General features: G+C 34.9%; 1 protein-coding gene across 12 annotated transcripts in view; it reads left to right on the top strand.

Annotated features, from left to right (window-relative positions):
* The window catches only part of GGACT (gamma-glutamylamine cyclotransferase), a 55,431-nt gene that overhangs the window by 310 nt on the left and 42,718 nt on the right, over positions 1–12,403 (top strand). For 3 of the 12 annotated variants that reach the window (XM_020964035.2, XM_020964028.2, XM_020964032.2), the window contains exons 1-2: positions 772–805; positions 1,234–1,289. Coding sequence is in view for 6 of the 12 variants with exons in the window: in XM_020964024.2 (XP_020819683.1) it covers positions 798–805; positions 1,234–1,289 (64 nt within the window). In the remaining 6 variants the exon portion in view is untranslated. Of the gene's footprint in view, positions 1–70; positions 177–449; positions 660–754; positions 806–1,233; positions 1,290–12,403 lie in introns of those variants that run through there. The other 9 variants (XM_020964024.2, XM_020964023.2, XM_020964022.2 and 6 more) reach the window with 8 other exon arrangements.

Below are 12,403 nucleotides of genomic sequence, written 5' to 3'. Positions count from 1 at the left end.
TTAAATGGTCAGGCTTGCACTGCTGATCCTTGGGGTGGCGGGCGACGGTTGGAAAAGGTGGGGGAAGGGCGTAGGCGTGCGTCTATACGTACGTACGTACGAACGTGGACCGGGTCGCGGAACAGAAATGGCGGGCGCAGACTCTGAGCCCAGGCACCTGATGCGTGACCAGGCGGGTTCGTTCTCCTTTTTCTCGGTCGGGCCTAGTCGCTCCCGTGCGCTCCCCCTCCCCTCCAAGTTCAGGAAGTTCGGCCTCACACGTGGTGGGGGAAGGGCACGCATTTCCTCTGCTTCGTTCCCCCCCCTCCAATCCCAACCCTCCCCTCCCTTCTCGGTTGGTTTCGTTCTCTGTAGGGGCCCCCATTTCTCTCCTGCCTTGCTTTTCACTGTTGGAGGCAGAAGTTCTTAATCTGGCCGCTGGATAGATTTGGGCTGGGGTGGGTGGGGCCGGTGAACTTGGAGAGAAAGAAAATCACATCTTTATTTTCACTGACCAATAACCCAAGTTTTGCATTTATTCAAAGATTTAAAAACATCGTTCAGAGAACGAGTCCACAGCCAGTCATCAAACCTCCAAAGGCGTCCGTGCACCCAGAAGGAGACGCCATCCTAGAATGTTCTTGTCATCCGTGGAAGAAAGAGTTGTTAGTGGTTTTCAGGTGGTCAGAACTGGAAAGTTTTCCCCACTCGCTTAGGAGAGAAGGAATGGATAAAACTTGATAAAAGAACATTGGTTTTATTTCTTTTTCCACAGGCAACAAAGGAAGAATAGATAGAAATACTTGAAACTGGATGGGATGGAAAGGTATGAATTTCCATTATTTCCAGGGAAATAATTTTTTTTTGCCTTTTTTTTTTGTGAGGCAATCAGGGTTAAGTGACTTGCCCAGGGTCACACAGCTAAGTGTCAAGTGTCTGAGGCCAGAGTTGTACTCCGGTCCTCCTGATTCCAAGGCTATCCACTTCGCCACCTAGCTGCCTGAAATAATCTTTTCATTGAGTTGTTTCTATAGTGCAGGTTGTACTGTTAAACATTTCGTGAACAAAGCACAGACACAGGGAATATAGACCTAGTGATGTCAAAGGTAAGGAGATGAAAAAAAAAACCCAAGCCTAAAGTGGACCTTATCATATAGTGTTTTATAATTTGAAAAGATCTTTGCTCACTATCTCTTTTGAATCTTACAATGACCTTTTGAAGTAGATACTAAAGATTTTATTGTCCCCTTTTAGAGCTGAAGAAGCTGGTCCACATGGGCAACTTAACTTACTTATGGTGGGGCAGCTAGGTAAGTGTCACAGGTAGGATTTGAAATCAGACCTCCCAAGATTAGTGCTATTTTCATTCCATTAGGATTTTCCATTTTTAAGGTGGGCTATGCAAGGTCCTATTTGTCACTTTACTTTCCCCTAAGCACCTATGACTCTTCCTTGGCAATTTACTTATTTCAATGTTAGTCACTGTATAGTCCCAGTGTGTACAATAACGGGGAAAGAGGGAAGGTCACTGTGCCATTAGAATTTATTTGTCACTAAGTAGGCTGTTAGAATGTTTGAGCTATTTGAATGGAATGGATCCATTGGGTAAAGATGTTGGAAAATGCATGGTATATTTTAGGCCAGTCAACTCTGGAAAATCCTTGGGAACCATAAAGTGTTTTAAATTGGGGTTAGTATAAAATGAAAAGATAAAGTTGGTGAAGTAATAATGATAAATGTTTCATGAATGGAAGTTTCTCTACTCTCCCCACTTTTTCCCATTCTCCCTTCTTCCCTTCTCTCCCTCCCTCTTTCAGAACTCTTCTTTCAGCAGAAAGAAAACCTTCCCACCTACTTTCCTGAAATGCTGTTCATTGTGGTTTGCTTCTTGTCTCTCACTCCAAAACTCAAAATTCATTTCATTATACTCCATTCTTTCCTCCTTCTTTGTTCCATTTTCAGATGAAGAGGTGGGCTTTCTCTTGCTGAAACTAATTCCTATACTGATGAGCTTGCCTCCTTCACTTGTTATCTTTTTTCATCTTTGCTGTCTCTTTATTCCAGGTCTCTCTATATTTAATTAAAAATTACAGTTTCTTTTTTATTCTGAACATGACAAGAATCAATAAATATTAACATTTCTGTATGCAAAGGACAGAACAAGGGAATTGTATATGACATTGTGAATCTATTATATACAGCTTGGCTTTTTAAAAAAATTACATATAAGTTTAACTTCATAAGCCCAACTGCCTTGTTTGTGTCCCTTTCTAAATTTTATTTTCCTATCTTCTCTTTGTAAGCATTTTATCAATATTCTTTTCTTTCCTTTTTGATATCCCTATCACCTGCTCCCCCTACTCTCACAAATAAATTATAAAAGCTTTCCCTTGTATTATTATTCCTAAAATTTGTTTTTTGACTTACCAATTTTTAAAGTTAAAATTCTTTCATTTCCATTTAAATTTGATTCTTTTCTTCATATGCTCTTTATTGATGATTAATTTTATTGCATTTGGTCAGTAAAGGATATATTTACTATTTCTTCACTTATTAGGTCTTTATGCCCTCATACAAAGGGTAGTTTCTATAAGGCTATCATAGTGGAGAAATATGTATGCTCCTTTCTGTTCCCATTCATTAACACCAGAGATCTAGCATATCTAACTTTATTAAAATTCTGTTAAATTTCTTTCCTGTTTATCTTTTCATTGAACTTGTCACAGTCTGAAAGGGAGCACATTAAGGTCCCCAGTCATTATAATTTTGCTATTTCTTCTTGTAATTTGGTGAGGTTTTTCTTCTTTTAAATACTTAGATACAATATTGTTTTTATATGTTGATTATTGATATTTTGTTATGTCTATTGATATATCTATTGATATATTATTATCTATTAAGTCTTTAGGTATATTTTCCTTGCTTAACTTTTTAAACAATATCTGTTTTTACTCCTGATTTGTCTGGGATCATGATTGCTAATCCTCTCAGTTCTCTCACTATTCTTGATTTTTTGAATTTGCCTGAAGCTCGATAAATTTTGCCTCAGCTCATTAAGTTGTGAATGAATCCTTTTACATCTTATAAACAATATATTGCTCTTTCAAATCTGTTCTGCTGCCTTTTTATGGATGAATTCATCGATTCATGTTCATGTTTATAATTTTTAGTTGCTTATTTCTGTGTCATATCCTTTTATATATACTTTTTTCTCCCTTTCTTTCAACCCCCCAAATTCATTAGTAGGCATCTAGATAGCTGATTAGATAGAACGCTGGGGTTGGAATCAAGAAGGCTGGAATTTAACTCCTACTTCAATCACTTAATAATTGTATGACCCTGAGCAATTTATTCTCTCTTAGTCTCAGTTTCCTTAATTATAAAATTGATATAGTAATAGTACCTATTTTGCAAGTTGTTATATGTTTGTGTATGTATGTGTGTATATGTGTATGATTGCATATTTTATATATATACATACATATATATATATGTATATATATAAAATCACTTTGCAAACCTTAACATTTTATATGAATGCTAGTTGTTACAATCTGTAATTCAAGTGGTCTGTTCCTGCTCCTCTTTTCCTCCTCTCTTGACCAACCCTATATCAGGTCTTTGGTTTTCTTTATAAAATATTTTTTAAAAATTTAATTTAATTCATTATTTTTACATTTTAAGTTCCAAACTGTCTCCCTCCCTTCTCCGAATTAGAAAAGGCCATCATTTGACACAGATGTCTGTGTGTGTGTGTGGTTTTAGTATGTAGTTTAGTAGGTTTTAGTTTGAGTATAGTATGGTTTTTTTATATATCTATTATAAAACCATACTATGCTTTTTTTAAATCAGTTCTTTCTCTGGAAGTGGATAGCATCTTCCTTCATAGATCCTTTGTAGTTTATTTGAATATTTATAATAATCACAATAGCTTAGTTCAGTCATTCTTTGAATAGTATCGTTGTAACTATTTACAATGAAGTTCTCTCGATTCTGCTCATTTCACTCTTCATTGTTTCATGTATGTCTTTCCATGTTTTTCTCTTTTTAATATTTTTTTTTCAATTACACGTAAAGGCAATTTTTAACATTTATTTCATAAACAATTTTTGAGTTCCACAGTTTCTCTCTCCTCCCCCTTCTTCCTCCTTAAGTTGGTAAGCATTTTGATATACGTTTTATATGTGCTGTCATGTCAAACATATTTCCATATTAGTCATGTTGTGAAAGAGGAAAACATACCAAAAGGAAAAAACCATGGAAAAAATAAAGTGAAAATAGTGTGCTTCAATCTACATTCAGACTCCATCAGTTTTTTCTTTGGATGTGGATAGCATTTTTCCCTTATGAGTCTTTTGGAATTGTTTTGGATCATTGCATTGCTGAGAAGAACTAAGTCATTCATGGTTGATTGTTGCACAATGTTGCTGTTACTCTGTACAGTGTTCTGCTGGTTCTGTTCACTTTGCATCAGTTCGTGTAAGTCTTTGCAGGTTTTTCTGAAATCTACTTGCTCGTCATGTCTTATAGCATAATAGTATTCCATTACATTCATATATCACAACTTACCACAGCTTGTTCAGCTATTCCCCAGTTGATGGGCAGCCCCTCAATTAACAGTTCTTTGCCACAACAAAAACAGCAACTGTAAATATTTTTGTATACGTAGGTTCCTTTCGCTTTTTTCTGATCTCTTTGGAATACAGAGCTGGTATTGCTGGATCAAAGGGTATGCACGGTTTGATTGCCTTTTGGGCATAGTTCCAAATTGCTTTCTAGCCTTGTACCTTTACTCTCTGTGTATCTCTCTGCTTCAAATGTGTTTCTTGTATTGTAGGATTCTGCTTTTTAACTCACTCTGCTATCTTCTTCTGTTTTATGGGTGAGTTCATCCCATTTACGTTCACAGTTATGATTATGGTGTATTTCCCTTCATGTTAATTTTCCCTGTTTATACTTTTCACCCTGGCCTTCACCAGTGTTTTCCTTCTGACCATTGCCTCCCTCAATCTGCCCTCCCTTCTATCAGCTTTTTCCCCCACCCCCTTTTTTCATGTCCCCTTCCCCTCCCACTTCCATAGAGGGTAAGATATATTTCTATATCCAACTGAGTGTTTGTTAAGAGATTATAGCAACTTATCACCAGGATAATACACTATGATGAAGCAGGATTTATATCAGGAATGTAGGGCTGGTTCGATATTAGGAAAAGTATCAGCATAATTGACTGTTTCAGTAACAAAACCAACAGAAATCATATGATTATCTCAATAGATGCAGAAAAAGCTTTTGACAAAATACAAATTCCTATTAAAAACAGTAGAGAGCAGAAGAATAAATGGAGCTTTCCTTAAAATGATAGGTAGTAGCTATTTAAAACTATCAGCAAGCATTATCTATAATGGGAAGAAGCTAGAAGCCTTCACAGTAAGATCAGTAGTAAAACAAGGATGCCAATTATCACCTATGTCATTCAATATTGTTTTAGAAATGTTAGCAATAGCAATAAGAGAAGAAAAAGAAATTGAAGGAATCAGAATGGACAGTGAGGTAATAAAACTATTCCTTTTTGCAGATTATATGATATATTTGGAAACTCCTAGAGATTCAACTAGAAAGCTAGCTGAAGCAATGAATAATTTTAGCAAAGTAGCAGAATCTAAAATAAACCCACAAAAATCATCAGCGTTTCTATATATCACCAGTAAAACTCTGCAAGAAGAAATAGTAAAATATTTAAAATAACCATAGACAGCATAAAATGCCTGGGATTAGATCTGCCAAGACAAACCCAGGAACTACATGAACATAATTATAAAATACTTTATGTACAAATAAAGTCATATTTAAATAACTAGAGAAATATTAATCATTCATGGCTGGGCAGAGTTGATACAAGAATGACAATTCTGTCTAATCTACTTATTCAATGCCATCCCAATTAAATTAGCTAGAAATGAGCCAGAAAAAATAATTCATTTGGAAGAATAAAAGCTTAAGAATGTCAAAGGAATTAATAATAAAAAAAAAAGTAAAGGAAGGCAATGTAGTAGTACCAGATCTTAAACTGCATTAAAAGGTGATAGTCATCAAAACTGTCTGGTACTGACTTAAAAACAAAAAGGTAGAACAGAGTATACATACAATACATAGTAATAAATGATTAAAATAACCTTGTGTTTGACAAATGTAAAGATTTAAGCTTTTCAGATTAAAAAATCTTTTGGTAAAAATTATTGGGTTAATTGGAAACCAGTCTAGCAGAAATTAGGTATAAACTATTACTACAGCATTTACCAAGAAAAGGTCAAAATGGGTACATGACCCAGACATAAAGGGAAATATCATGAGTAAATCAGAAGAACATGGAACATATTACATGTCAAACTTATGGTTAGTAAAAGAATTTTGAATAAACAAGAGATAGAAAGTATCATGAGATGTAAGATGGATAATTCTGATTACGTTAAAAAGTTTTTCTACATATAAAAGCAAATGTAACCAAGATTAGAAGAAAAGCAGAAAATTGGGGGAAATTTTATAGACAATTTCTCAGATAAAGGTCTCGTTTCTCAAATATATAGGGAACTTTGTCAAATTTATAAGACTGTGAGTCATTCCCCAATTGATAAGTGGTCAAAGGATATGAATAGGCAGTTTTTGGATGAAGAAATCAAAGCTATATATAGTCATATGAAAAAATGCTCCAAATCATTAGAGAAATACAAATTAAAACAGCTTTGAGATATCATCTCAACCTATTAGATTGGCTAAAATGATAGAAGGGGGAAATGACAGATCCTTTGTCCTTAATTTCTCTTTATTCTCCTTCATCCTCTGAATCAGAAGTTTATTTCCCTTGTGACTCTGAGACCTCCTACGTGCCTCCATGTCCCTGCCTGCTTCCTTGGTGAACTTAATGTATTTCTGCACAAAATTCTGTGTGCACAAGTGTGTGTGCTTCTATACAACTCTTTTTTGAACATGAGATGACTGCTGCCCATATCCCTTCCTACCTGTCTTTTTCTCAAGCAAGTTATTCAAAATAACTTTCCCTTGTTCTTCATTTCTTCCCTAGTGTACAGTATTCCTTTTCCCTTCCTACCCCCCCCTCCACTTTTCCCCAGGTAAAACCAAAAAAAAAGAACAAAATCACCTCAAGGTCCTGTGTTTTTTTTTAAACAACTCTCTGAAAATCCCTTGAAGATAGTAGAATTGGTTTGACACTGCCTAAGTAAAATTAATATGGGCAGTATTGTCATTATCCTGGCCTGGCTTATCCATAAGCAAGTGATATTTCTCCGATTATTTAGGTTTGTCTTTATTTGTGTAACGATTGTTTTGAAGTTATATTCCTGTGTATATCTTGGGAGATTGACTTCTAAGTGTGTCATATATTTTGTAGTTGTTTTAAATGGAATTTCTCTATCTCTTCCTTTGATTTTTGACAGAAATGTTGTTGATTTATATGGATTTATTTTATATATTTTAACATTTCTGATGTTACTGTTTCAATTTTTTTAGTTTATTCTAGGATTTTTTAACCACATCATCTTATCATCAAAGATGGTAAGGTTCTGAGGGACTTTTGTTTCTTTTCTTTCTGGTACTTATAAGCATTTAATCATTTAGTCAAGTCAACAAGTAAAATTTATTATTATTATTATTATTATTTTTGTCTAACATGCCATATAAACCTCTTCATCTTGGAAGCTCACTCCCCACCTTAGCACTGTTTCTCTGGGAAATACCTTTTACTTCTGGTGCCTTTCTCATTGGTCAGTTCTTCTAGAACCTCCAAGGTAAGGAGGAAGTCCAGGCTAATAATATATTCTTTCCTCTCCAGTCTGCACTATTGACTTATCTCCACAGGACTTTCTCTACCATTTCCCCGGTACCTTTCCCCTATTCCCTCCCAACCTTTCAGCTCCCTTTTTATGTGTTTTCTCCCATTAGAATGTAAGCTCCTTGAGGGCAGGGACTATTTTTAAGCTTGTATTAATATTCCTAGCACTTAGCTTAGTGTCTAGAACATGTTGAACATATAATATGTGCTTATCGACTGACTTACTGGATCCTCTTTTCTTTTTTTAATCTGCATTCTCTCTTTTAAAGATAATAATGATTCCCGTGGAGCCAGTTATATCTTTGTGAAGATGATTCTTTAACAGTCTCTCTTCTGAATTACTGTTCTGTGTTAATAATTATCTACTGGACATCTTCACCTAGATATTTGATAGTCATCTCAAACTTAACATATATTTTATTCAAAACTTAGCCTTTCTCTTGATGTCTCCATTTCTGTTAATGGTACCTCTGTCTATCCGTTCACTCAAGTACTGCTACCACTTCAGTGGAGGCCCTTATCTCCTTATACTTGGACCTTTGCAATAGCATGCTGTAGGTCTGCTTACCTCATATCTCCCCCCTCCAAACCTCCTCCATTTAGCTGACAAAGTGATTTTCCTAAAGCACAGGTCCAATCATGTCACTTCCCAAGTCAATAAACTTCATTTATCTCCCTATAGCTTCTAGGATCAAATATGCAAAATCCTTTTTTGGCATTTAAATCCCTTTACAATCTAGCCCCCTTCTACCTTTCCAGTTTTTTTAGACCTTACTACCCACAATAGCCTCTTTGATCCTGTGACACTGGGTTCTTTTCTATTCCATGTACAAGTACTCCCATCTTTTGGTGTTGGGTATTTTTTCTGTCTCCCCAGATTTGGAATTCTGTCCCTTTGCATTTCTGCCTCCTGGCTTCCTTCAAGAACCAACCAAAATCCCACCTTCTACAGGAAGCCTTTCCTAATTCTTCATAACTCTAATGCTTTTCCTCTTTTTAATTATTGCCTAATTATTAATCCTAGACATTCCTTAATTATTTCCTATTTAACTTTTATGTAGCTTTTTGTACTTATATCTGTTTGCTTGTTGTCTCCCCCATTAGATTGTGAGCTCCTCAAAGGGCAGGGATTATCTTTGCCTTTTTTTTTGTAACTCCAATGTTTAGCACAGTGCCTGCCACATAGTAGGCGCTAAATAAATGTTTATTGAACTGGTTGACTAGATAAGACTTGGCAAATGATTTGATGTGTAAGAGGAAAGAGTCGAGATTGACCAGTAAAAAAAAAGTGACTGAAAGAATGATGGTGCCTTTGCAGAAATAATGAATTTGGAGTTGGGGGAGGTTTTGGAGACAATGAGTTCCTTCTTGAACCTACTGAGTTTACAGTATCCAGGTAGTAATATGTAATAATCAGTTGGTAATTCAGGACTGGAGCCCAAGAGAGAAATTAGGACTGTGTAGATTTGGGTGTTTTCTGCATAATTAAACTCTTTGGAACTGGTGAGATCATTGAGATTAGAGGTGCGAAACTCAGATGGATCCCTATAGTGCATATTGACTTAGAAAAATACAAATTAACTTTATATATGTTTTATTGTATTTTTATTTTGTAAACATTTCCCAATTACATTTTAAACTGGTTTGGGTCACACTTGGAAATCTTGCCAGCAGCTTGTTGCCTGCTGATATACCCATCCTTAGAAGATGGGACATGGATGAAAGCAAAGAAGCTTTGAATAGAGGTTAGGACCAGAAACAGATTTGGTATTCATCCAGATGGAGGTGGTAATTAAAGCCATGAGAATATATGGTTTCTCAGAGAGAAAGTGGAGAGCAAATTTCATTTTTAATATGGTACAGGTGTGTATTCCATGATGTAAAGAACTTTAGTTATTTGTTTGTATTTGGGAAATCAGTTTGCTTCATATCAGTTGGGAATATTTTTATGAAACAGAAGAGATTTGAAGTGGGAGGGATTTCAGTAAATAGATCTCTAGATTTTACTTTTTCTCTATTTCATTTTCTATTTGTTTCTAATCTTTTATCCATACTTCAAAAGCTGTAATTGTAATTTAAATTGTAATCCTGTTTTCTGTCATTTAAAGTATTAACCACCACTTCTGCTATTGTCATTTCCACTTAATTAGTAGATAAATTAATGAAAGCTTTAACAATGCTCTAATGTTTCATGGTGGTTTTACTTATTGAAAATGATTATGTAGCATTCTTTAGAGCTGTTATTTTAAAAATATATATATTCTCACCTGTCTGCTTTGCATTATTCTTTGGGTTCTGTTTTTGTCCTTAGTTTTTTGTAAAGTTAGATTATAGGGTTTTAAACCCAAGAGACTAAGTCTTATTGTTTGCTAGAAATAGGTAAATCCAGAGGGGCAGATAGATGGTTTGGGGCAAAAGAAGATGAATTCAGTTTTAGGAATGTGAGCCTCAAATGAGATAATATATGTAGTAGAGCAATTAAAAGATGTATGACAGAGAGGAAGTTGCTTGTAAGTATATGTTCATATAACACCTTAAAGATTGCAAAATGCTTTACTACATATATTGTCTCATTTGAGGCTCGTAGCAACCTTTGAAGTAGGTACTAGATTTTTGTTATTCTCTTTTATATATGTGAAAAATAAAGGTCAGAGATATTAAGTGACCTTCTGGTGATCATAGGTCCTAGTGACTGTAAGAGGTGGGATTTGAACCCAGGTCTTTTCTCCAAGTGTTAACTCTATTTTCCCAGGTGACAGACATTAACTCCCTAGAGTATCAGCTACTTTTAAATTAAAACTTGATGAATATATTGTAATGACTTATTAAGGCAGTGTTCAAACCTCTTAATAATACAATTATCTCAGTAATATTACACACAAGGTGTTCCCTTTTTGAAGATTTTATTATGAATTGTGAATAGGAGGACTTTTTATCATAGCAGGCAAAATTTTCATATATCAATCCACTAAGTTGTTGCAGAGTTACATAATCTTATATATGACTGTTTATGTAAACCATCTGTAAAAAGTTTCTAAAAGGTGCTATTTTCTGCTATTACTGACTAGTCTGAGGATTCTCTAATTTCCTCAAATGTTTTTGTCACTTTACAACTGTGCCAATCACCAAATATCACCCAAAACAATGTAACATCACATGCTTTCTGAATTTGGATGCCTTGGGATTAAGATGAGTTGCAAAAGATGAAGGATTATAACATCTGTAGTTTATATTTCATTCTGCTGTTGGTTATATCTAGTAGAGTTCAGAGCATTAAATTTATACATTAAGGGATTTCACTATTTCGATTTTAGTATCACCAAATGAATTTTTTTCAAACTCTGCTGTGCACTTAAATATTTTGCTTCAGTAATAGGTGGGGTTTTTTAAAAAAAGCAAACTGTTGGGGACACACTTGTAAAGTGTTTACTTTTCCATCCTTCATGTAGACAAGATAGGTAAAAGTAATACTCCCAAAGTATTACATCCCATTGTAGTTCAACTTACTTGTAAGAGGACATTGTCTCATATACACTAGTAGTAAATATATGTGTGTATGTATGTGTATATAGATATACACATATATATATACAAACTATACAATATATATATGTGTGTATATATATGTATATATGTATATACATATATATACATACATATATGTGTGTGTGTGTGTATATATATATATATATATATATATATATATATATATATATATATATACTGAGTATTTTTATTTAAAGTATACACATTTTATTTCAAGAAACATGTGCCTTGTTAAAGAACCTCGTTTTTTTATTAATCCCTGTGCCTGCCTTTTGTTTTGCCTGAACAAATCACTTCTGGGTCCTTCCTTGCAAAGCATCTCCTGGTTTCTGTATTTTTCAGTGAAAAGCCAGTTCACATCAGCAGATGAGCTAGAGGAGAAGGAACAGGGAGCTTTTCAAGTTTTTCAGACTGTAGATTTTGGAGAGGATTAGAAACTAGTGAAAGACATGTTGCTTATGGTGTTTGGGAGTTAAGAGATAGAAATGTAGCAGGAAGGTTCTTTTCTAGGACTAGAGAAAATGGTTTGCCCTTCTTTCCACTAATAGGAAAATGAGGGAAGGGAAAGGAGTAGGGGTGAACTAGAGATGGTGACGGCATCAGTTGGCTCCCTCTCTACCATCATGATACAGTCATACTGTTTCTTTAATCGCCTTCCCTGCTGTAGTGTCATTTATCCTTGCCTTTTCACAAATTATCCATCCTATGTTACAAAAATAATTCTTACTCCTTCATTTCAAACTTAACGTTCTGTAATTGCCTTTTACTCTGGATTAGTTTAATCAACTTGCTTTTCTAACCTTGATCGGTGACTAGCTGAAGGTATCCTACTGCTTAACCCTCCCAAAAGTGTTTGCTTTTTAACTCAAATTAATTGGTACAATTGCAGGCGATTTGGAAAGGCGAGGATTTGTGGATCCTCAAATCTCTTGGTTAAGTACTTACTAATGCAGGTTTCCGAAGTGGCTGAAAGCAACTTTATTAAACCCTGGTATCCTCCCTGCTTTCTTCTCTATCCCTGATAAAACAGAG

The sequence above is a fragment of the Phascolarctos cinereus genome, unplaced genomic scaffold (genome assembly GCF_003287225.1).
Source record: "Phascolarctos cinereus isolate Bilbo 61053 unplaced genomic scaffold, phaCin_HiC Scaffold_7;HRSCAF=346, whole genome shotgun sequence".
NCBI lineage: Eukaryota > Metazoa > Chordata > Mammalia > Diprotodontia > Phascolarctidae > Phascolarctos > Phascolarctos cinereus.
Note: the sequence above shows the minus strand (reverse complement) of the source record. Positions and strands in the feature narration are given on the sequence as shown.